The sequence below is a fragment of the Rhizophagus irregularis genome, chromosome 2 (assembly GCF_026210795.1).
Source record: "Rhizophagus irregularis chromosome 2, complete sequence".
Lineage (NCBI taxonomy): Eukaryota > Fungi > Glomeromycota > Glomeromycetes > Glomerales > Glomeraceae > Rhizophagus > Rhizophagus irregularis.
The window spans coordinates 2,474,589-2,500,487 of NC_089430.1; the positions used below are offsets into that span (position 1 = coordinate 2,474,589).

Below are 25,899 nucleotides of genomic sequence, written 5' to 3' on the forward strand. Positions count from 1 at the left end.
GTGACATAAATGTTAATCATTATAGGATAATCTGGATAATCCGGATAATCTAAAATTTTATTCATTTGTAAATTCTTAAATCTGGATATCCAGTTAAAATTAACCGGATACAAATTTGGATAATAGGATAATCCGGATAAATCCTAGGATTTTATCCATTCAAGGAAAGCTCTAGCAACATGGAATATCAGTCTGAAAGACTTACAAGTAAAACACTGTTTGTTAGCTCGTGTTTTTGCGCTCTTATACGACAATATGTTAACCATAAAATCATGTGGTGTGAAAGTTAATCAGATTCAAGGGGGATTATTACCAATAGTAAAAATATTTACACATAAAGAAATATTTACAAATGGAATTAGTAAGGGACTGAAAGGGAAAAATGTTTATTTTGCTAGTCAGTTAATATCATCAGATGGTATACGTCTTCTGAGATATAAAGATTTGAAACATAGAACTAAGATAAATATACAGGGTAGAATCCCTAGTTGGTTCAAGTTTATAGAAACTAAACTTATTGAAGATCCTTTAAAATCTAAGAAAGTGAAAACTGATTATCAATTAGGATATAATATACATAGTGTAAACACAAAAATTGATAATTTAAAAACAAAAAATTGGATAACAACTTTTCATGATCAAATAGGTAAACCATAATAGGGCGTGTTTTAGATAATCCAAATGAAGACAAAATTCGTATAGAACATTGGATACAAGACCTAGAAAATGATCAAATATCACCATCAGTACAGTTACCAATCCTTAGCTTGGTATGTGGGATATTGGATGCTTATGTGATTTTACATTTTTAATGAAGAATCAAGTCAGTTGTCAGTTAATAGAATTATCAAGGTGCTATAAAATAACTAAAGAAAAGTTGTTGTATAAGGTACTGAAACAAATAACTGGGAGAGTTTTATTAGAATTCAAAGTGCTTATTTGGGAACCAAGGAACGAGTTACAAATAAAGGAAGAAAAGCGGTGCGGTATTAGCGGTAAAGATAAAAAAGCTAAGTCACATAGTAAACACACTGAAGTGGGTGTTAAAGATGTTGGCTGTAATATGTTAGAAAGTAATTGGAATAAATGGAATGATTTGGCATTCCATCGAGGTGGTCATTGGGCAAATTTTTAGGTAGATCATGATAGTCACCTTTGAATTTGAGGTCACATCATGGTTTTTAACAATGATGTGATCGTTTAGGTGACAGGTCGACTTGTTCTTTATGAAAAGTAGTCTTGTTTCATAATGCTTAATTCTTATATGTATTTGTTTATCTTATATTTTGTAAGTTTATATATGTAAGTAAGCGTGATTATAATAGGATATGATCGCATCTATAATAAAGTATTAAAAAAAAAAAAAAATTAATCATCAAATCTTTATTAAAAAATAGATTGGATTACTGAATATCAAACGCCATGGATATTGGCATCATTGAATTGTAATTATTCGTCAATGGATTATGATGTGTAGATGACCACTCCATTGTATCTGAATGTTCTCATGCGAACATAAATAGAGAAGGAACATGACTAAGATTAAAGACTGCTATTTTTCAGTAAGTTGTTTGATTTATTAAGGTTTTTTAGTACATTTTATTAATTATTATAAATTTATTATTTTAGCTTGTGGAATTATATATAGAAGATTTTATAATAATTACCAGTACAATGTACCAATGTCAAGCAAAAACAAAAGTGGTGTTAAAAAAAAGATAGATGCTAACAAAAGAAAAGGTGACAATATTTTATATTAGTTGATATCTAATTTATATTACTTACATTATTATTACTTAATTCGTGATTTTATTTTTATTTTTATTTTTAAAATAAAGACTAGTACTGGGGCTGCACTATACATAGGAACATGTACCTACAAAGTAAAACCATTATTCCAAGCTAAAGATTAACCCAACCTCTTGAACAAATTGAAGGGGTCGCCTAGCCTCGCTCCACAAGGAACGAACCAGATAGAACAAAAAAAAAAGACACTCAAACACTAATTTAGCGAGAGTTTCCAGTCAAAAAGAAAAAAATTAATTCTGCCTATTCTGAAATAAAATCTATTATTCTTATAACTACTAAATCTTTAAGAAAAAAAGAATGACAACCACCCAGCGTTAACCGAGAGAATACTTAGACTAATTTTCGCAGTAAGGATAAAATTTCTGCTAAAACTACCATGTTATCCTTATTACCTCCTTTATCCCTAGACTTCTTATTAGACTTCGACTTCTGGGATTTGGGATCCTTCAACGGGTCTTTAGTAGATTTGGCTTGCTTCTTAGCACTAGTTGAGGATTTCTGGTCCTTCTTCTTAAGGTTAACGTTACCAGACTGTTGCGTGGGTTTTCTGGGCTTCTTGTCAGGAACATTCTTTGCCTTTTGTTTGGTTGGTGCTTTCTTCAAGGTAGGTAAAGAGTGTCAACACCATTTCAACTCCGGAGAATTCTCCCGGAAAGCTTGTGGAGTTCCTAAGGCTTTGAGTGTAGCCTCCCAATTCTCGAAATATCCTACGAGCTTTCTCTTACCTTTACTTGTTTGGATAATTTTAAACACACTAGCACCGCACGTCGTTAAAAATGATTGTGGTTTACGGTCTGCCCACAAGGTAGCCATTGTCATGTCAACCAGAATATCATGAATGACAGCTTGGAACTTTTCGCGTTGTTTTCTTTCTCATAAAGTCCAACTTGCAGGGAACCATCTCACAGGTATACCTCCCAGATCAGTCATCCAGAACTTGTTAAATGTGGGAAGGGTAAATGATTTTGACTCTAAGAGTCTGATATTTGTGTTGCTGTTTTAATGACAACTTAATAGTTTTGCCCTATAACGTTAATTCTCCTAAGATTTTCTCAACGTCCCAGGTATACGGAATGTCATATACAATAATGTCTCTGACTCGTCTTCGGCTTCTTTGTATCCATTCAGTATATGTGTAGCCCAGGTGTGGAAGTTTTTGCCCCCAAAAATAGGGTATTTTGTTTGTCTGGAGTTTGTGCCTCAGGTTTTGCCCTTTGTTTATCTTTCTTCCAGGAAGTTTCAGGTGTCACAGTTTGATCAACAGGGGTCATTTTCACATCTGGCAGTATTGGGGGTGTAACATGTACTGGTTTTGGTGTAGTTTTCGGAATTGATAGAAACGTAGATCCAAATTCGTCATCAGTGGAGGGACATTCCGACTCTGAGTCACCCATGTCACCAAATCTAATATAGGCGCGGGTAGCAAAATTATTCCACGACCTGAATGAAGCATAAAGGGCTATAGAAAATAATAGTGAAAGGGTGGTTGGTTGTATATTCATCACCACCGCCTGTTGGGCGAAGTTGTTCAGGTTGGCAGACTCACCAAACATATCTACTAAAAGCTGTGCTTTATCTACAGGTTGCTGTGGGTTTTTATCAAACAAAGTTTTAAGGAAACCGTTCTCAACAAACTGTCCAAGCTGAAATGTTGTATAGGATAAGAACGTTTCCCTTCTTCTGAAACGAACTCTAAAAAGTCTGCTTCAGGATGTTCAGAATAATTTTCAACTGAGTCTCCCATGTTCGACATTTTTATTTTATGTAAAAAATTTTAATAAAAGTGAAAAAATTTAAAAAAATTTAGTGCAGAAATTTTCGTAAAAATGAAAAGGAGAAAGAGTTTTTTTAATTCGTGATCCATCTCCATACCAGTGAAAACTACTAATAAATTTCGGGGAACTGGTTTTACAAATTAATTATCCCTTAAATGGCTTTTGGGCTGATTTGCCTTGCCCAGAATTTTTTTTTTTTAAGTGTTATATAATAATGTTCTGAGTATATTGAATGATAAATTTGCATCATCAAATATTAATATCACAAGTTTGATCAACATATACTTGCCATTTAAGGTTACGTTATTATACAAATTGGTGATATTACCTAAAAAGTAACCAGCCAAATTTGTATTACAACCCGGCTGAAAAATAGTGTAACCAATTGCTTAAACCCGAGGAAATCAAGATCCATCAAAAATTTTTACATTGAACGATTAGTTAAAAAATTTTTTCTTTAGTGACGCTGGATTCTGGCCTTTAAAAATGCCGTAATTATTCAATACAAGAGGTGGGACAATCACAAAATTGATATTTTTTTATTAAAATATTATTTATATGCTGGTAAATAATTTATTTAAAGGTTATAAACAAGAAAAAACAAAAAAAAAGTATTAAAATTATTTATTTCTATTAAACACAGGTTGTCTAACTTATCGTACTATATTTTGCTTATATTGAGCGGTGTATCTAGTAATTTTGGATAGTTGATACTTTTGGAATGTCAGTTCTTCTACTCTAATAATTTGTAAGTTCATTTCACATTTTCTGCGTGCTATATCTATTGAAATACAAAGGCCATTTCCTTGAAAATAAAATAAGAAATATTATATGCTTCTTCTAGTAATATAGTAGTAACATGGTGTAATACTTGGAATATTTCAAAATCCGGATACTGAAGTTTATCTTTTAGTTTTCAATGATATTTATTTTACAGCTGATTGCAAAATTGTAAGACCACCCTATGATTTTTAATTTGAAAATTTGATATTTTGAATTTTTCAAAAAAGCAAGTTTAAATATCTAAAGTAATTTATTTATATTGATATATTTCTATTTTTATTTAAGGAGTTGAATAAATAGGTTTTTTCATCTAAATTAAGGAATTTGACAATAATTTAATAAACACTTATGCTACATGATTATATGACGTTAAAAAATTTTTTTTTTCGTAAACTTCCTATTAAACTCCCCATCAACTTCCTCATCAACTTTTCAACCAGTTTTTACATCAAGTAAGTTGAGAATTTTTGCAAGTATATTAGTAATTATTTTGTATTAGATACAACTTGAAGCTGTTTTTTTGTTTTTATTTTTTTTATATAGTTTATAGAAAAAATTTATTTAGAAAGCAAAATTATTCAAAAAAAATCTTTCAATAAATAAATAACTCTAAATATTAATAACGATGTTTTAGCGAATTTAAATTATGTATTGATTAATTGTTTAATTAAAATCTATTTGATATTTATTATTAATTATTTTTCAGTTAATTTTTTTTCGTTAAATCATTAAGTATTCTGGATTTTGTAAAGTTTTTCTTTTGTTTTTTTAACTTTATAATATTTTTTCCTTTTTTTTCTAGAAACTCCTTCTACTAGTTTTGGATTAAAGAGGTAAATATTTTGGGAGAAATCTTAAAAGTTTTTTTTATATATTTTTAAAGCTAACTGGCCAAGCGGTTCGCAAGCCGGACCTTTGTCTTTGGAAGAGGTTCTTACCAACGAAGTTACTACCAGTTGATGAAGTGTGTGTGCTGAGTTTTGGTTCTCTTTGAGCTCCCTACCTTATATGTCTTTGGCATTATTTTTGGTCTTCTCCGTACCTTGTATATATTTTGGTTTATTCTTTCTGTCGTTATCTTTATTTTATTTTCGTTATTTTTTTTTTCCTGCGCCACCTTCCTGCGCATTTTGGAAATTTGAAAAATAAACCAAAATTGATTTACCCCCTCCAAATGATCATTATAGTCATGTGATTGATCTTCCATTTCTTATATACGTATATACATTGTTCATTTTAATTTATATTTGATCACGTTTTCAATATTTTGGGCAAATTCCTGGACTTCGATTTGGATTATATATGAATTCTCCTTTTGGTTTTATTATCTCTGCTGCCGATATTGAAATGGTTTTGTTCTTTACTAACCTTTTGTAGTCGATGCCGGGGAAGGGTTCTCCAAGTTGCGTTCTATTTTAAGCTTTGCTAAAGACCAACAGTTCTTTCATACTGAAAAATCCGTCTTTGATCGCTGAGAATAACCGTGATATGGTATTGAGGGCCAAGAGCTTGTAACGGCTATTGTTTTTGTTTTTGTTTTTAAATTTTTCCATTATTTGTAGTGGTGTTTTATGGTTTTTGTTTGTTTCTTTTATAATCCGATCTATGGTTTTCTTTTTATGTGTATTGTTTTTATTTTCTTTGAATTTCATCTTTACTTAATTAGGTTTATCCTATGAGTATTCCTTTCCTTTTTACATAGTTATTCTTCATAGTTTAACTTTTGTTCTACTCCCCTTACAAAATTTTATGTAAGGATTAATGGCACGTTTAGATTTACCGGTTGTCCAATCCTGTTTAGCGTTCTTTATGAAGGTTAGGTGGGAAGTAAATCTTACGTACAGTAGCATTTACTTGGTTTAAAATATAGCTTTGGGAATGATGCTTTGGGTTATTCAGTTTATAGTCTTTAGTTTTACTTTAGTTTATTCTCTGAATAGTCTGTAGTGATACTGTTATGTTGCTCTTACTTTTATATCGTGCTATTTTAATGTTTGTAAGTTAATATTGAAATTCACTATTTTAAATAAAGTTTGTGGATATCATGCCTTGTTTGCCTAGTTTTTGACCAGTAAGGTCCCTAAAGATTTGGAAACTTTAACCCGACATTATCGGTTTTTAAATCGCCTAATGCATTCAATACGTCTGTTGCGCAAATATCCTTCAATTTATTCTACTGTTCACGAATACAAATGGTCCATTCATTTGATTAGACTTCAAAACATTCTTCACTTATATAAGTAAGTGTTTACTTTCATTCCTACTCTACCTTCATCTCTCTCATCATGTCAACAAGATGATTTTAAATCACTTCTTGATGTTTTATCCAATATCTCCAAATCCTTACAGGGATTTCACTTGCTTCAAGAAAAAAAATTTCAAGACTCCTCCATCCGTGCTCGTTTGGATGATAGAAATAATAACTTTGAAACTGACCTTTCTTCTTTTATCGATTCAGCGCTTTCTCGCTCTTGTCGCTGTATCACTTTGGATCATGTCTTTCTTGACTAGAGCTCCGCAACCTGACCCGACAGATCAGGTGACCCGACGGGTTGACCCGAAATATTCAGGTCAGGTCATCAAATTCATGACCTGACACGGGTCGGGTCAGTGCTGGTCGGTACCCGACCTGACCCGTTGACCTGACATATATTTGGGTCAAATAAATTAAATAACGCCAAAACTTATAATGATTCTGGCGTTTTTACATGTACAATCGAAAAAAAATGCCGAAACTATCAGTTTCAGCGTTTTTACATGTAAAATCAAAAAGAAAAACACCAGAACTAATTATTCCGGCGTTTTTACATGTAAAATCAAAAAGGAAAACACCGGAACTAATGATTCCGGCATTTTTACATGTAAAATCAAAAAAAAATGCCGAAACTATCAGTTTCGGCATTTTTACATGTAAAATCAAAAAAAAACACCGGAACTAATGATTCCGGTGCTTTTACATGTAAAATCAAAAAAAAAAACGCTGAAACTACCAGTTTCGGCGTTTTTACATGTAAAATCAAAAAGAAGAATGCCAGAACTAATTATTCCGGCGTTCTTACATGTAAAATCGAAAAAAAACGCCGAAACTATCAGTTTCAGCATTTTTACATGTAAAATCAAAAGGAAAAACACTGAAATAAATAGTTTTGGCGTTTTATATATAAAAACAAAAGTAAAACAAAACGTTTTTTTACAATATTTAATAATAAAACTTCGGGTAACCCGAGTTACCCGAAGTGACCCGAATACTTTCGGGTCAAATGGGTCAGGTCGGGTCAGAACGGTTTACCTGACCCGACCTGACCTGAAAAAAAATTTCGGTTCAGGTTAACCAGGTAACCCGACCGACCCGACCCATGCGGAGCTCTATTCTTGACCACCCTACTCGGCCTCAGCTTTTAACTGATCCTAAGGACATAGATGATGCTGTTGTTAACCATTTTCAAAACTTTGTGCCTATAAAGTCCACTCCTCCTACTTCTATCGATGCATTACCTGATAGATGGTCTTCTGCCTATCAACCTATAGATGATGTATCCTCCTCCATCTACGATTCTATAATAAATCCCCCTACCCTTGACGAATGGTTATCCACTGTATCCCCACTACTTACGAAATGCTCAAACATCTTGGATCTCATACCTCAGCTTTACTCCTTATTCTAATTCAATCATGCCTCTCCAAAGCTGATATTCCCGACTTATGGCGTCAAGCAATGGTCTTTCCCATTCCCAAACCTCACGAATGGAAGTGTCAATTAAAAAACACTCAACCCATCACTTTACTTGAAGTGATTAGAAAATCTCTTGTCAAACTTTTCTATAATTGCCTTTCTTCTATTTTGGCTTCACATGATGTCCTTAAAGGTGGTAACTTCGCTAGTCTACCTGGTGGTTCTTGCCACGACCCTATTATTACTCTAGAATCTATTATCCATGATGCCGATGTCAACAAAAATCCACTTTGGATTCTTTCCCAAGATATCTCTAAAGCTTTCGACTCAGTCGACCTAACAATGTTACGTTTCGCTCTTGAACGTATATGCCTTCCTGCTTCTGCAGTCAAATTTATCCTTTCACTTTCATGAAACGCACTAATAGCGTTTTCACTGCTCATGGATCTACTCCTGCTTATAGGGTTCGCATTGGTATTGACCAAGGCGAAGTTATCTCTCCTCTTCTGTGGGTTATTTATATTGATCCTTTACTCACTGTTTTGAAGAATGAATTGAAGGACCCTTATGTTCTTTCAGCACCATCCTTAATTGCGTCTCAAGTACCCTCCCCTGATTTATGCATTAATAATTTAGTGTTTATGGATAATTTGACTCTTATTTCCTCGTCAAAAGCTGGCATGGAATTTATGTTATCCATTACAGAAGAATTTTAACACTTCTGCTAATCACAACAAATATGTATTGATTACCAATTCGTTACCTTTAACTTCCAATTCCACTCTTTCCCCAGTTATTTTTAATTTAGAATTATCCTCTTTAAATAGAGTTCCTTCTATTATTATTACTCCTATCTTTATGATGACTTCTTTTCGTTTTTTAGGTGTTTAAGTTTAACATTAAAAGTTCCAAAGATTTCGTTAGGAAACAACTCAAACGCGAATGTGATTCCTTCGCCATGACAATCTGACCTGCAAAGCTCTCTGCCAAACAAGTTGTGTATTTACACAATGCCATCCTTGAATATCGGATGCAAGTTACCCACCTGTCAGAATCTGACTGCCACCTAATAATGAGAAGTATTCGATCTGTAGTGAAATACAAAGCTAATTTTTCCCGTTATCTTCCCAACCCTATTTCAACGACAATGTCATATTACTAATTTATTTTTAATGGCTAATTCTTATTCTTCCTTTATGCAATTTCTTTTTATATATAGAATGCGTTTACTTCAATTTTTATTTTTGATTCCTATTTCTCCTTTTTTGATTAAGGACTGGTCTATATGGTCCTCTCTCTTCTTTCAAAAAGGATTATATTGCATGCACTATTGCTCTTTTGAATTCTACTCCCTTCCGGTTACTCCAAATTTAACTGTCAAAGCTCCCTAATTTATCTTATTCGAATGCATGTCACCTAAAGCTTTTAAGGCTTACTACTCCATCTTGCGTAAGTGACAGCTGTTCTATCTATCTCAGCTTGTTACTCCACAAGGCACCCATTTAATTTCTTGGAAGGCCTATTATGAAAATTTGATTGGAAAACGCGGCTATGGTCACATTCCTTATTGGTATAAAGATATCCAGCGACAAACTACCATTCCCGACTCTAATAATTGTCTAGTCGATGAATATATCCTGCCTATATCTGCGGATGATTCTTCATATTTAGAGCTTGAATCTTGTCTTTCTTCTCCTCCTACTACCATGAACTGGATTGTCACGTTGGACAATTTTGGTTCTCCCATCTTCGGTAAACAACTGTTAGTCCAAGCGGGACAGGGTACCTGCACCATTGTACATTGGATTTCTGCTAATTGCGAATCTTTGCCTGGCAATATCATTAAGCTTACTCCTTGCCCTGGATGTGCTGCTCATGTCCCTTTACCTCCTTCGAAAAAGCGGAATGCTGAATTAACTTGTTGCACACCGAACGTCTCTCTACAACATTCGCTCATCCTATTTACTATTATTGAACGGATTAGATGCAATACTACTGCAGTGACTTCCCTTCTTACTTGGGCTGATATTGAAGATGGTGTTCGTCTTCATTATAATAGATGGGACATTGTTCCTGATTTTTCTCCTGAAGATGCCATTGTGGCTCCAATTACTTCTACCACTATTGAGTCCTCAGCTGCTGCTGTTTTTGCTAACTCCCCATTAACTCCTACTGCGGATTCACGTTATATCTTTTTTACCGATGGGTCTCTTATCAACTTAGGAACTACTGACGTTTCTATGGGCTGGTCTTGGATGCAAATTGTACCAGATGCTGGCTTTCCCAACTCTATTGCTACTTATGTACATGGCATTATCCAGGATAATCCTTCTTCCTCTTGAGCTGAAGCTGCTGCTATTTATGCCGTTTTAACCATTTCTCCTTGCAACTCAGAAGTTACTATTTATACTGACTCGCAAACTGCCATTGATGGCCTTCGTGGTTGCTCTTCTTCTATTTATTCTAATAGCCGACTCTATTACAAAACTACGAACTTTGAACTCTGGGCTATTATTGAACGTACCATCTCTTCCAAAAACTTAACTGTCCTTCCCATTAAAGTGAAAGCACACTCCGGCAATTATTTGAATGACTTTGCCGATTTCTTAGCCAATACTGCTCATACTTCCTCGTCCAGTATTTTGATTTCTGGCTCGGATCTTGCCTCCGCCCATGATTTTGTCTTAACCTATGATAATGATGTTGTTTGCGAGTTTAATTCATGACATCTCCTCAAGCAATACTATCAAACGCAGTTAATGTGCGATTTATTACAATTAACGCGTTTTCAATTCACTTCTCTTTTATCTTTTAACATAGATTATATTGTTGATTGGGCTCTTACTTGGTTTACTTTGAAACTTGAGCCTTCTCATGACGCTTTTTTCACTTTTGAACATGCTTCACGGCATCGAACCTTCAAATTCAAACTTTTCCTGGATGAATTACCCACGTTGGAAAAGCTGAAAAGAGCACGTCTGGACTTATACTTGGACGAATTAACTTGCCGTTCCTGTATCGACCGCATGGAAGACTTGATGCACCTTTTTATGTGCAAAAAATGTCATTTGCATATGCAACAAATTCTCCAATCTTATCAGAATCATTTGATTTCTAAAATTCAAGAAGCCGGAAAATTGGCTGATATTGATCCAACTCCATTTATTACTAAACTGACCTCTCTTTCTTGTTGGTCCTTTTCTTCTACAAATTGGTCCTCCTATGCTCTTGTGCGTGGTTGTTTACCCAAACTCTTTGTTGACTTACTTGTCCATCCCAAGAAATTCTGCGTTGAAGGTTATCGCTGCTGTTCACAACAATTTTATTCGAAAATTCAGAAGACGAATTTGGAATCCACGTTCTTATGATAAAGGTAGATGGGAAAACGCGATGAACATTACTTACAAGTTGAAAACTACTCCAAGGCCATCTAATTTGCCTGTGTCAATGTACACACCTTATTCATCTTTACCACCTCCGAGCCTACACGATTCACATGACTCCGGAACTGATTGGTTGAAGAACTCGATGAAATATGGTTTGCCTTGGTTTAATCACTTTTCAGGTTTTATGGGTTGTCTAACGATGCTACTTAATAACAGCTTTTGCAGGATGGAGTGTCGATTTTTATAGTGGACGCGCTATTCGTTATTTTGTTAGCATAGTTGCTACTACTTTGGTTGGAATATATCAAGGGGAAGATCTGGGAAAATTTAGTATAATGCGATTTTTCTTTTTTTTAGATTAATTTTTTACTTTATTTTTTCTTAGGAGACTATATAGCTTTGTTTTTAGTTAGTTTTATTTTTATATTTTTCTTTTTATTTTTTGTAAATTGTAAAGTTCGAATAAATTTAATAAAGATAAAGGCTACTATGCCACGTTTGCCTAGTTTTTGACCAGTAAACTCAAGCTACGTCTTCACAGAACAACTATTTTACTTCTCTAAAGTAGTACTTTAGCTGAGTTTTCAGTTAAAAAAAAGGTAAAAAAATTTCTGCCTAATTACAAGTAATTATTTAGCTACAAAATCTAAATAGAAAAGTAAAAATGTTCTCTTCAAAATTTAAAATGATGGATTCTGGAATGTGCTGTTTCAGGAAATTCTCAATTTAATGTTACAGATCAACCAATAAAATATAAGAATGAGAATTATAGGTTTAACAAGGAAGTTATAAATAAAAAAAGAGATGACAAGGTATCATATTTAGCAAAAAATTTCATTTGTTTAGAAAAAAGATGTATTACATCAACAATACTACCAAAAATTTTGTAAATTTCTTAGCATTCAGTAATCTAATTTGTAACTAAAAAAGAATCATTCTTGTATTGTATATATTAAATCCTACTAAATTATTTTTTAATTACATACAAAATTCCAACACACATAATTCCAACTATCAAAATCCTAACAGTTATTATAAAATCCTGAAATTTTTTTTTACAAAATATTTTCATATCAACTTGCAAAATTTTGTTATTTATTTTAGTAAAAATACTAATGCTATATATTTAACTTTATACCATTTTTGTAAAATATTAGTATTTAATTGAATTATTTAATTTTATAAAATATATTGCTATAAACTTTATTATATATTATACATGCCACCCAAATTATTTTGGGCTGCCATAATTATAAGTAAAATCCCAAATTCAATTATGGCATCCCAAATTATTTTGGCACTTTACATAGTAAATTATATATAAACTAAATGAATTACAGCATCCCAAATTATAATTATGGCATCCCAAAATAATTTGGGCAGCATGTATATTACAGTCATAACTTGATATAACGATTCGGGATAAACCAATTTTGGCCCATAACGAACTTTTTTCTTAAACCAAAACCATCTATAATTAATTATATCACTATATACCGACTTTATTATAAATTTCGCGATATTACATATAACGAAGTTAATCATAAAACCAGTCATACTTATTTATTCGCGATAAACTGATACCATACTAATTCTGGCCGGAATTAACTTAGTCTCGGCCGGCATTATTCAACGCAGCAGACCACCGATTCTCAATTTCGGTGCATCTATTTACAAGATTCTGTATGATAACATTGTATTGAACTATTGGTATTATAAATACATTTTAAGGTGATAAAATTTGACTTTATATTGATATACTTTTTTAGATATACCGTTTTTATACTTTTTAATATATCAATCGGTATAATAGAAATATTTGATTTATTGAATATTTGATATAACGACCCAAGATAGCTTGAACGGAGGGTTCATTATATCGAGTTCTGACTGTATATATAAATTTAATCAAAGCAATATAAAATAAAATTAACCAATATCTAAACCTAAATCATTAGTAAGAAAATTACAATGAAAGGCTATGTGCAATTTTCTGAAGAAAATAATGAGTGGTTTTCTCTATTATTAATAATTGTCATTTTTGTTGGTAGTTTTTTTTCATCATGAATAATACAATACATTCAATTTGTTTTTGTAATTCCTGAATTATCATATAAACACCAACATAGTTTTCACAAACTATAATATTCTAATGCCTATGCCAGGCCTCTACTATATTTTATGTCTGTGGAACTCTGGAAGGAATAAAGGAGCTTTACAAATAGTATTGCCATTTATGCACATATTCTAAAAAAAATTTTTTTTATTTAATTTTTTATTTTTATTAATAAAGTCCAATACTGGGGTCATTATATCTATAAGGAATATTTACATAAAAATATGTGTGGAATCTTAAATGAAGTAATTAACCCAACCATTTAAGAGAAGCCCGAAGTAGTCACTTGACCTTGTCTCATAAAAATGCACAGGTCTGGTCACAACTCAAGCTACATCTTCATAAAACAACTATTTTACTCCACCAAAGCAATACTTTAACTGAGTTTTTGGTCAACTAAAAGTAATTATACAGCTACAAAAATAAAATAGAAAAGTAAAAACTAAACTAAATTCTATAGTAATGCTATTCATTAGATTTCAAATTCTGGGGTGCAGGATCTTTCAATGGGTTTTTTGTAGGAATGGCTTGCTTAAAAGCATTGGGCAAGGATTTCTGATTCTTCTTCTTAGGTTTAACATTACCTAACTGTTATTCAACTGATCCAGACTTTCAGTAATGCGCTTTCTTCAAGTTAGATGAGCGTCAACACCATTTCAATTTTTTTTCTGTAGTCAGAAAAACTTGCGGTTTATCTAAGACCTTAAGTGTGACTTCCCAATTTTCAAAATAATTCACAAGTTTTCTCTTTCCTTTATTTGTATGAATTATTTTAAACATACTAGCATCACACGTCGTTAAAAATGTAGTTAGTTTACAGAATTTCTCTCATTGTTTTCTTTTTTAGAGATTCCAATTTGCAGGAAACCATCTCATAAATATACCTTCCAGATCAGTCGTCCTTTTACATTTTTAGCAAAAATTTTTTATAAACTTTTTACTTTATTTAAAAATTTTTTCATAAAATACAGTTGGAACAACATTTGAAAAAGACTTTTACAGTTTATTTTAAACAACAGGGAATCATTTTTAGAAAATGTTACTTTTTAGCTTAAACAATTTGTTGAAAATGGTTTTCTAGATAAGAGTCTACAAGCTATGGACAAAGCAACACTTATAGTAGATATGTTTGGCAAGTCTACCAACCCAAATAACTTTGCTCAACAAGTGAAGGTGACAAATATACAACTTACTATCCTTTCACTTATATTTTCTATAGCTCTTTATACTTTGTCCAGATTATGGGATAATTTGCTACCTGCGTATATATACTATCTGATGTGGAAATGACTCCTGTTGATTAAACTGTGATGTCTGAAACTTTCCAGAAGAAAGATAAACAAAAGATGCATGTTATAGATGATAAACAAATCAAGAGCCAATCAACAACAACAAATTCTGATGCACAAACAACAGCTCAAAAACCCTAAAAGGGGATGAAAATATCTGTACTTGAGGTTACTCACATACTGACCAGATACAAAGAAGTTAAAGATGAGCAAGAGCAAATCAGAGATTTTATTGTATATGATATTCCATATACCTGGAACATTAAGAAAATCTTAGAAGAATTAATGTTTTGAGGCAAAACTATTAAGTTGTCAGTAAAATAACAATACAAATATCAGACTCTTGCAATTAAAATAGTTTGACTCATTCACCCTTCCCCAGTTTGAAAGTTCTGGGAGGTACACCTGAGAGATGATTTCTCACAAGTTGAAATCTCTAAGAAAGAAAACAGTAAGAAAAATTCCTAGCCATTATTCATGATATTCTGAAAGAAATGATGATAGTTACCTTGTGGGCAGACTGTAAACCTACAACATTTTTAATGACATGCAGTGCTAATGTGTTTAAAATCATTCAAACAAGTAAAGAAAAGAGAAAGCTTGTGGGTTATTTTGAGAATTGAAAGGTTACACTCAAGGCCTTAGATAAATCACAAGTTTTCCAGACCGTCAACACTTTATACCTAACTTGAAGAAAGCATTAAATAAGCTAAAGGTAAAGAACGTTCCTAACAAGAAGTCTGGAAACGCTGGACAACAATCAGGTAATGTTAAACCTAAGAAGAAGGATCACAAATCCTCACCAATACTAATGAATAAGCCACCCCTACAAAAGACCCACTGAAGGATCCCAAGCTTTAGAAATCGAAGTCCAATAAACAAAAAGGTTTTAGCAGAAATTTTAGTATTTCTTCAGAATCTAGTTCAGTTTTTACTTTTCTATAACTAGGCAGAAATTTTTTATTTTTTTTTTAACCAAAAGTGCTTTGGTGGAGTAGAATAGTAGTTCTGTAAATACATAGCTTGAGTTGCAGTCAGGCCTGCACACCTTACTTTGGACTTCTTTTGAGTGGTTAGATTAATTACTTCATTTAGGATTCTACACATATTTTTATATAAACAGTCTTTATTTATAAAATAAAATAAAAATAAAATAAATAAAATAAATACATAACTTTAAATTTTTATGGTTGAATAAAAACATGTAAAAAAAGTTTTTTCTATTAACCATTTAAGAATGAACTTTTAAAGTTTTATTAATGAAAAGTTTCTTTTTAAATTACAAGAATATTTACATAACTTTAATTAAACTATTACATCCATCCACTAACCATTTAATCTAGGTTTTTTATTAATTTAAATTCTACAGTAATGCATAAAATATATAATCCTTTATAATTCAGTTAACAAATTAATAATTTCATGACAGAAAAAAAATGAATATATAAAAAAGGGATGAAATGAATAATGAATAATGGAAAAAAACAATGTAAAAAATAAATTGAAGTGAAAAGATAATGAAAAACAAAAATGGGAGTAAAATGGAATGATGTAAAATGAAATAGAATGATGGAGATAATAAAAAATGAAATAGAATAATAGGATGATGTAAACGAAATAAGATGATAAAAATGAAATGGAATGTTGCAAAACAAAATAAAATGATGAAAGATAATATGGAGTGATATAAAGTGATAAAAAATGATTTAGAACGATATGAAATGATATGGAGTAATATGAGATGATGAAAAATGATATAGAGCAATATGAAGTGATGAAAAAAATGATATGAAGTACTAATGTTGTGCCCCAAATCTCAATATGCTCCAAATTGATGATAATCATCGATGATTACTATATGTGAAAAGTGATGTTTTGAAAATTCTTGAGGCATTATAAAGATGGGCTGATAATTTAGGCCGATCATTGATTTGGAGCAATCGTCAACTTGGGGCACAACACTAATATGGAGTAATGAAAAATGATATGGAATAATATAAAGTAATGAAAAATGATATGGGAATAAAAGTGACGATAATAAACAAAAAAGATAATTAAAAATAAAATGGAAGCAAAGGAAATGATAGAAAAATAAAATGGAGGCAAAGGGAATAATGAAATAATAAAAAACAAAAGAAGCAAAAAAAATAATAGAAAATAAATGAAAAAGGTGTGAAAATGAAAAGAGAATAAAGTGATGATAAAAAATAAAAGAAACTGTTAGTATCATTTTCAATAAAGAAAATAATAAAATAGCAAAAATACTAGTAATAAAAATAGATCTTACCTTGAACCTCTTAAAGTTATTTGAAGTTGTTTTCTGAAAAACAAGTTAACAAATTAATATAAGAGAAAAAAAACATCAAATTAGTGAAGTAATAAAAAAATTTTACCTTAAGAAATTCCAGCCATTTTGGAAATAATACTACAAAAAGCAAAAAAACAAAATATATGTTACAACTACTACATGTTTGTGTAATATAAAATTACTTGATAAATTTTACCAGGGTAAAATTTAAAATTTTAATGCATTGCAGATCTATCCCAGTAAAATTCACTGAAGGTGAATGTAAATTAATCTATAATTTATTTAAATTTTAAACTTTAGAAAAGCGTAACTAAAATTATATATATTGCCTAAATTATTTTAAGCTGCCATAATTATAAGTAAAATAAAGTAAATTATATATAAACTGAATGAATTACAGCATCCCAAATGAAGACCCTGAAGTTTTATCAAAAAGGATATCTAATATTTAAAAAACATTGCAATCACATGGACGTTATGTTTAGACCACCTACATAAATAACCATTTACAATTGTGTGACCACATTGTGTACAAAAATCTGATCTTGATATTTATATATATATAACACGTCAGCATTTGTTTTTTTTAATAATTTTTTTCATATCATTTCCTTTCTTCTTTTTTTTTGGGTATTGAAGAAAAAAAAAAGAAAAAAAAGCGCAGTGAAAAAATGAAAAAGAGAAACAAAGGAACAAAAAAAAAACAAAAAAAAAGAAAAAAAGAAAAAGAAATTAGAAATGAATTTAGAAAATAAAAAAAGAAAAGAACCCACCTGTATGTGAAACTGAAATGCCAAAGTGCTAAAGTAGCCAAAGAAAGAACTGGAACCTAAAAGGAAATAAGTTAGAAAACAAATATAAACAAAGAGAAAAATCCACTTTAGAACCAAAGTGCCAAAGTTTTTGAAGAAAAAACCTGGACCTAAGAAGAAAGAAGAGTTGGTTAGAATGAAAAAAATAAAAAAAAAAAAACAAACCAAAAAAAAATAAAAAAGATATACCTTTGAACCGAAGAGCTAAAATGCTAAAGACTGGGACCTAAGAACAGAGAGAAGAGTTGATTAGAACAAAAAAACGTAAAGGTAATAAAATAAAACAAATAAAAGTGAAAAAAGACATACCTTCAAACCGAAGAGTTGAAATACTAAAGAACCAAGATCTAAAAACAAAGAAGAGTTAGTTAGAATAAAAAGAATAAAAAGAACAAAGAAACAAAATAAAAAATGAAAAAAAAGTTTTACCTTCAAACTGAAGAACCAAAATGCTAAAAAATCGGGATCTAAGAACAGAAAAAAGTTGGTTAAAACAAAAAGAACGAAAAGAACAAAGAAATGAAATAAAAAAAAATGAGAAAAAAAGACGTACCTTTGAACTGAAGAGCCAAAATACTAAAAAACTGGGACCTAAGAATAGAGAGAGTTGGTTAGAATGAAAAGAATAAAAAAGCAATGAAATGAAACAAAAAAAGTGAAAAAAAAAGACTTACCTTTGAACCAAAGAGCTGAAATGCAAAAGAACCAGGATCTAGAAAGAAACAAAATTAGAACAAAGTGAAAATGAAAAAAAAGAACAAAAAATAAGAACCTACCTGAAAGTAAAGATGAAATGAATATATTTATCTGTGAATTAATTACAGTTTTAACATTATGTCTGTAAAAATACTGATGCAATACCATATTGTATTTTTACAGTCGTATTGAATTTATACAGCCAAAATTGCCAAATTTATCGAATTGTCAATGATTTATGCAAATCCAGTACAGGAAAGTTAGATTATCAGACAGATTGTATAATATGAATCATCTGATGATCTCTTTTTTCGCTGTATTAAAGATTTCCAGACAAAAATTATGACTGGGTTTTTGAAATTAAGGTAAAGAACTAAGGAAAAAGTTTTTTAAAAAAAAATGTTAATAGTTTATTTTTTTCATTTTGTAGGGTTGCCGGACAATAAGCATAATTGAACTCTTTGAATTTGAAGTAAAGAAGGATTGGAGAAAGATCTATTTTAATAAATTTATTTATTTTTTCTTTATTGTAAGATTGCGGATGAAAAACATGACTGGACTTTAGGAATTTAAGTGAAAGATAAGGGGCTGAGCCACTGAGGGGAAGGTTTTTTGTTATTTTTTTATGTTAATAAATTTAACTAATTTATTTTTTATTTTTTGTAGTAATACTGAACGAAAAACATAACCAGATTTATAATTAAGGTAAAGGAGAACTGGTGAAAGTTTTTCGTTAATTTTTTCAATAAATTTAATTAATTTAATTAATTTTTCTTTTTTGTAAGATTGTCGGATTAAAAAATATGACCAGATTTTTGTAATCAAGGTAAAGGACGTTTTGTTATTTTTTATTTGATAAATTTAATAATTTATTTTTTTATGTAGAATTTCCAGAAAAAAAATCACGACCAGAATTTTATAATTGAGGTAAGGGAGAATCAAAAAAATCTTATTTTCTTTTTTTCTTAATAGTTTTGATACAGACCAATTCTGTGCTAAAATACAAGTTTTTCTAATATATACAAATAAGTTGAAAGAAGTTCAAGATTTAATTGATAAACTTAATCTTAAAAATCCTTTAACTGCTGATGAATTTATTTAATATAATGAATTTGAACTTACAGAAATAATATTTAATAAAGAAATTTTAAAAGTAGTTCTTTCCAATAATCATAAACAAGAGGTAGAAGAATTAAATTCTGATTCTTTACCATCTATTTATTACTCATAGTGAAGTCATTAAATATTATAATAAGGTAATTTTATATTTAGAGCAACAAGAGGATAAATTCAATATGAAAAAAAAAAGAAATAAGATGCATTAAAAAACTTAAGAAGGAGATGTTAAAATAACATTTTATTTTTGCAAGACAAATGAATCTTAATAATTTACTAGGAAACGGAAATCGTTGTAAGTCCGGAGCGAAAGATTTTGTACAAAAATCCAAATATCTTTAAAAATTCAATTTGTACAAAAAATCTGGCGTCCCTTAAAAAAATAAAAAATGAAACGTTAGAAACATTTTTTTAAAGTTAAACAAATAAGAAAAGCCCCTCTTCACAATTTACCTTTAAAAGTCCGGCATATACAAAAAACCCGCGTTCCTAGATAAAAAAAATAAAAATGAAATGTTAAAAACGTTTCTTTAAAGCAAACAAATAAAAAACAACTTACCAGTCAAGAAATCCAGAAACTCTAGGATAAAAGTAAAAAATGAAACGTTAGAAACGTTTCTTTAAAGTCAAACAAATAAGAAAAGCCAATTTACCTTTAAAATCTGGCGTGTACAAAAATCCCGTGTCCCAGAAATAATAATAAGTGAAACGTTAGAAACGTTTCTTTAAAGCAAAACAAATAAAAAAACAACTTACCAGTCCAGTATATACAAGAAATCCAGAAACCCTAGGAAAAAAGTAAGAAATGAAACGTTAGAAACGTTTCTTTAAAGCTAAACAAATAAAAAACCCTCTACTTCCTAATTTACCTTTAAAGTCTAGTATGTACAAGAAATCCAGAAACCCTAGAAAAAGAATAAGAAATAAAACAAAAACATTCCTTTGAAGTCAATTAAAAAAAAATATACTCTCTAGACGAAACCAAACAAAAAAAGAGATTATCAGATAATCATGTTTATCATAAACTTATTATGATTATTACACTTGTTTATTTTTGAAGTAGTACAAAATTTCAATGACACAATCTGTGTGGACCAATCAGAAATGACGCGTGCAGACAAACGGACATCGCCACGTGATCCAATATGTCATTAAGGTTCATAAACATATATAGTCCTTCGCTTTGCTCTGGACAATAATATAATAATTGTATTATATTTAAGGGAGAAATCGGCACTTAACGAGAGAAATTTAATAATGCCGATTTATGCAAATTATTACTAAAAATGGCTAGTACGCAGTTTTTGTTAAGGTGACGTCTTCTTAAATGATTATTAATTAAAAATGCTGAATGCGGTAACGGATAATGTCAATCCTAGCCAAGCCACTCACGAAGTTTAGCGTCATCAAAGTTCAAACTTTTTGACTTTACTCTGGAAGAACGCGCCATTCCAGCTATTATTTTAATAGGCTTGTACGTTAAGTAAAATATTTTAACCTATATTTTATTTTTATTTAGTTTTATTTAATTTATAAATTTTAGTTTATAATTTATTTATTGGTAATTTTCTTGTTTCTTAATAGTGAAAATATATTTATCTTCTCCATTTATTTTAGTTATTTAGGCTTAAAATTAGGAGTCTTAGTAGTCTCAGTATGGCTTTAATAATATTCCTTTTATTTTTTTTTTTTTAGGTTTCATTTTTTTGGACTTGAGTGCTTTGGAATTCTTGGAAAGGTAAGTAAACATACCTTTTTTAGTGAAAATTGTTATTAGTTACTAATATTCCTTTTGTTTTTTTTGTAGATTTTGTTCCTATACGTCTTAAATTTTGGATTACTTTAAAGTAACTATGCGAATAGAATTTTTTAAGGCTGTTAATAAAAATTTTTAATTACTAACATGTTTGTTTTTTTTTCAGTAGATCTCAGTTTTAGGTACCTTGGGACTCTGACATGTGAATAGTTTTTTTATATTTAAGGATGTTAATAGATCATTTTTTTCGTTAATTTAATAGGTTTTGGTCCTTTTCTTTATAAATTATGTAAAAAATAGTGTTTTTTAAAAAATTAAATGGTTTCTAATGGTATTTATGTACATATACCATAATATTGATCTTGTAAATATCCCTCTCAGCCAGAAAAATTATTTTATACTGTCTTTTTTTGGTTTATTGAAAAAAACTTATAATAAAGAACGCGGCATTCCAAAAAACGGTTTTTTTATTAATACAAAGCCCGTAAATTTAATTATAGAATTTTGACGATTTTATCCTGCTGAATGGCGATCTTTCCCTTAAATATATTATAATTTGCATTTATTTATATAAATTTACTTTAAAATATTTATTGCAATTTTCGAATTATTGAGAAAAAAAAAATGTTTTTTTTCAAAAACTCACGAAAACAGTAAATTTTATTGCATTTTTAGATAGAGAAGGTGTGATTATAACCTGAAAATGTTAATTTTAGAGCAGAAAACTTAATTTTTCGGTAAGTTTGCATATAAGCGACTTTTGAGATTTTGTGTAACCTAAAAGTTCTCTATAAGTAAACTTACCTAAGAGTTGGATTTTTCATCCTAAAATTAAGGTTTTCATGTTATAATCGCACCTTCTCCTTCCAAAATACAATAAAATTTACTGTTTTCGTGAGTTTTTGAAAAAAATCATTATTTTATTTTCCTATTTAAACTGTTTTTAGTAATTTGAAAATTGCGATAATGAATTTTTAATAAAAATTCATTATATAAGTTAAAAAAATTCATTATAGTATTAGTGAATTTTTTCATAATAATGTCAAATTAGCATAGACATCAAATTTGTTATAATGTAAATTAACTGTAATAAGTTAATATTATTGAATATACTGTATATATTATATAATTTTTTTTAATCAAACTTTTGCCCTTTTTTATAATGGTCTATAATTGGCATTAATTTGCATTGTATGGTATTAAGAAATATTTATATTTTTACAGTATAGATTAATTTACTATACTGTATAAATAAAATAACCAGAGTATAATTTTACCACTTTGGTTAAATGAAATTAACTTTCTAAATTAATTAAAAATTGCTTAACAAAATTAAAACTACTTGTATTAGTAAATTAATAGTAGGTTGTGAAGGTAGTTCTTGCAAAGTATATATGAGCAGTAAGACTAACCCCGTCCTATTCCCATTAGAAAAAATAGTAATTGAACAATGAGTATTGGGAATAAAGCGTATCCAAATAAGTTTAGAAGACAGTACTAATCCGTTTTCCTCTTTTTTGCCTCCTTAATTTTCATAAGTATAAGTTATAATTTTAAGATTTTTGGTTATTAAGCTAATTTTGTTATCATGATCATAATTGGCAAAGTAAACTGATAAAAAAAATTTTGATTAAAATTTAGATTTCCCCTTTTTTACTAATATTTTTGTATAGAGAAATCACTATTTTTATATGTACTTTTAAATTTTTTTTTTAATTTAAAGCGTATTTTACGCTTTGGTCAAATGAAATAGAATCTATATTTTTTATAATGTACTAACTTTTAAATTTTTTTTTTTATTTACTAATTTCAGAACATAATTTTACCACTTTGGTCAAATGAAATCGATTTTCTAAATTAATTGAAAATTATTCAATAAAATCAATAAATATAATATATATAAAGAAATCTACATTTTTCATTTTTTATAAATATCAAATTATTATTTTTTTTTATTTACTAATTTTAAAGTGTAATTTTACTATTTTAGTCAAATTAAATTAACTTTCTTTATTAATTAAAAGTTGTTTAGCAGTATAAAAACTATTTAATACTTGTAAGATTTATTACATTTTTTATAATAATACTAATTTATAAATTATTGTATAATAAATCATATGAATTTTACCTCTAATGAATATTAAAATCACTTTTTTATAAAATATGTGAAATTATATTTTTATAATAAAATATATATTTATATAGAATTTAAAATTTATATGCAAATATGTAGTAATATATTCTCTTATATTATATTATATGTAAAGTTAAAATTAGTATTTTAAACTCTTTATTTTTATAAATAAATAGGTAAAATACATATAAAATATATTTTTTAAAGAATCTATAATAAATTTATAAGGTTTGCATCATGTTTATTTTTTTAAAAAAATATGATATATATTACATAATTATGAAATTTACTATATAATAATTTCCAAAAAAAAGGTCTTACAATGCTTTGTATAAAAATTATTATTTTCTTTTATATAATATAATACTTTATTATATATTTAAAAGGATTAAAAATTAGTCTTTTGTATAGTATTTAATATAAGAAAAGTATTTCTTTAAAACCTAAAAAATTAAAAAATAAAAAAAATCCAAAAATTGATAACTTTTTATTTTAGATAAAAGTAATATAAAGTATTTTTTAAAAGTTATTAATCTTTTACTACTTTAATTTTTTTTTTGATAAATTAAGAAAAATGTTATCTTGGTTTTTAAAAAAAAAATAAAAAGAAAGGAATAATTTGGTTTTATTTAAGAATAAAATTATTCAATATGTGAATTTATAATATTTCTAAATAAAAATAAAATCTGTATTTAATAAAATTTTATTATAATATAAAAGTAAACAATATTAAGCAACTTTGCATGCAATTTCTAATATAAATTTATGATGATAATCCTTCTTTGATTAATACACTGTTGTTGTTTCTAATCGCTTCCTTATTTGAGCATGTAAGTACCTTACTAGTTATTCAATTGGTAACGTTTCACATATTTGATTTACTTTTAAGATTATTGTGATCTAATTTTCCTTCGAAGTTTTGAACATGGCTCCTAAATATATTATAGGTATTAATTTAATATATTTTTCTTTTTTTTTAATTTGCAATTATTAATAATCTTTTTATTAAAAATTTTAGAACATATGGAAGATAATTTGCACGAATGGTGTCTATTGGAGTATTATCATATAGCAACCTTTATACATCCCTCCAATTTATATTTTACTAATTTATCAATGATAGCAGAGACATCATTTAAAAATTCAGAAATTCCAAAAGAAACTAATTTTATTACCGAGAATATTATAAATATGAATGTTCCAATGGATAAAATATGTCTTTTAGATCCTGCTTCTAATCAAGTATTAGAACCGACGGATGGTGATGCTTTTGAATATTTTTTATTTGGTGGGATTCTTGGAGACGATCCTCCCAGAGGTGAATGTTTAGATGTTTTAGAATAAATGTACTTTTAATCTCTATATTTATTTTTTCTCTGATTTCATCAATGATCAGATCGTACATCTGAATTAAGGCGTCTTGGATTTACTACGAGGAATCTTGGTGCCATGCAAATGACAACAGATACTGCTGTACACGTAACAAAGAGAATTGTAGATGATAGAGGTACTTTAGTCTTTTATTTGGAATAATATCCTTATTTTATTTGAATAATAACAATAATGATTAAATTTAAAGTACCGATTAATCAAATTCCTTATATTGATTTTCCTGAAATAAAAATTAGTAAAACTGAATCTGTGGTAATTATTCAAAACGTTCACAGCATTCTGTTTATTAATAATTGACAAATTTAGCTGAATTTTTTATATAATTCTTTAATACCTTTAGATTATGCCTTTTCGTTATATCGCTATACCTGATTCTCATAAATCTACTTTACAAACCACCGACAATGAAATGAAACAAAATATCGTTCCATTATTACCCTCAGGAATGATTGATTTATTAAAAAAAGACGGAGATATGGCATTTGAATTTTAAATATCTACAAAGCATCTAAACATTATAACTTGATAAGATATTTATGTGTACGTAAAATTATTGTGAAATTCTCGAATTTAAAATTTCCATCACCTTAACAGTTAATGATTATGAATTAAGGTGATTGAGAGCCAAACCCGTACTTCATATTCTTTTTATTCTTGCATTCTTTGCATTCCATGTGTTTTTAATCACTATTTTCATAAAATTTTCGTAAATGAATGTTTTGTAAAACAAAACGAGAAAAATTAGCTTACTCCACAATTATTTATACAATTAACTTCTTTACAAGCTCGTTAAAAGCGCAATCTTTTAAAAGAAAACGAGTATGGCACAGCATTTTTACGTTAATACTATTTTC

At 29.1% G+C, this 25,899-nt stretch overlaps 2 protein-coding genes across 2 annotated transcripts; both read left to right on the forward strand.

Moving 5' to 3' along the window:
* Positions 1–811: 811 nt before the first annotated feature.
* On the forward strand, positions 812–1,135 carry OCT59_011906 (uncharacterized protein; the record flags this gene model as incomplete). Its single annotated transcript, XM_066134100.1, has 1 exon — positions 812–1,135. One exon carries the CDS (start codon positions 812–814, stop codon positions 1,133–1,135), a length of 324 nt encoding a protein of 107 aa, XP_065989398.1.
* Positions 1,136–24,567: 23,432 nt separating this feature from the next.
* On the forward strand, positions 24,568–25,776 carry OCT59_011907 (uncharacterized protein). Its single transcript, XM_025312936.2, has 5 exons — positions 24,568–24,600; positions 24,672–24,971; positions 25,050–25,160; positions 25,233–25,297; positions 25,386–25,776. Exons 1-5 carry the CDS (start codon positions 24,579–24,581, stop codon positions 25,536–25,538), a joined length of 651 nt encoding a protein of 216 aa, XP_025188375.1. The 5' UTR covers positions 24,568–24,578; the 3' UTR covers positions 25,539–25,776.
* The last annotated feature ends 123 nt before the right edge of the window (positions 25,777–25,899 follow it).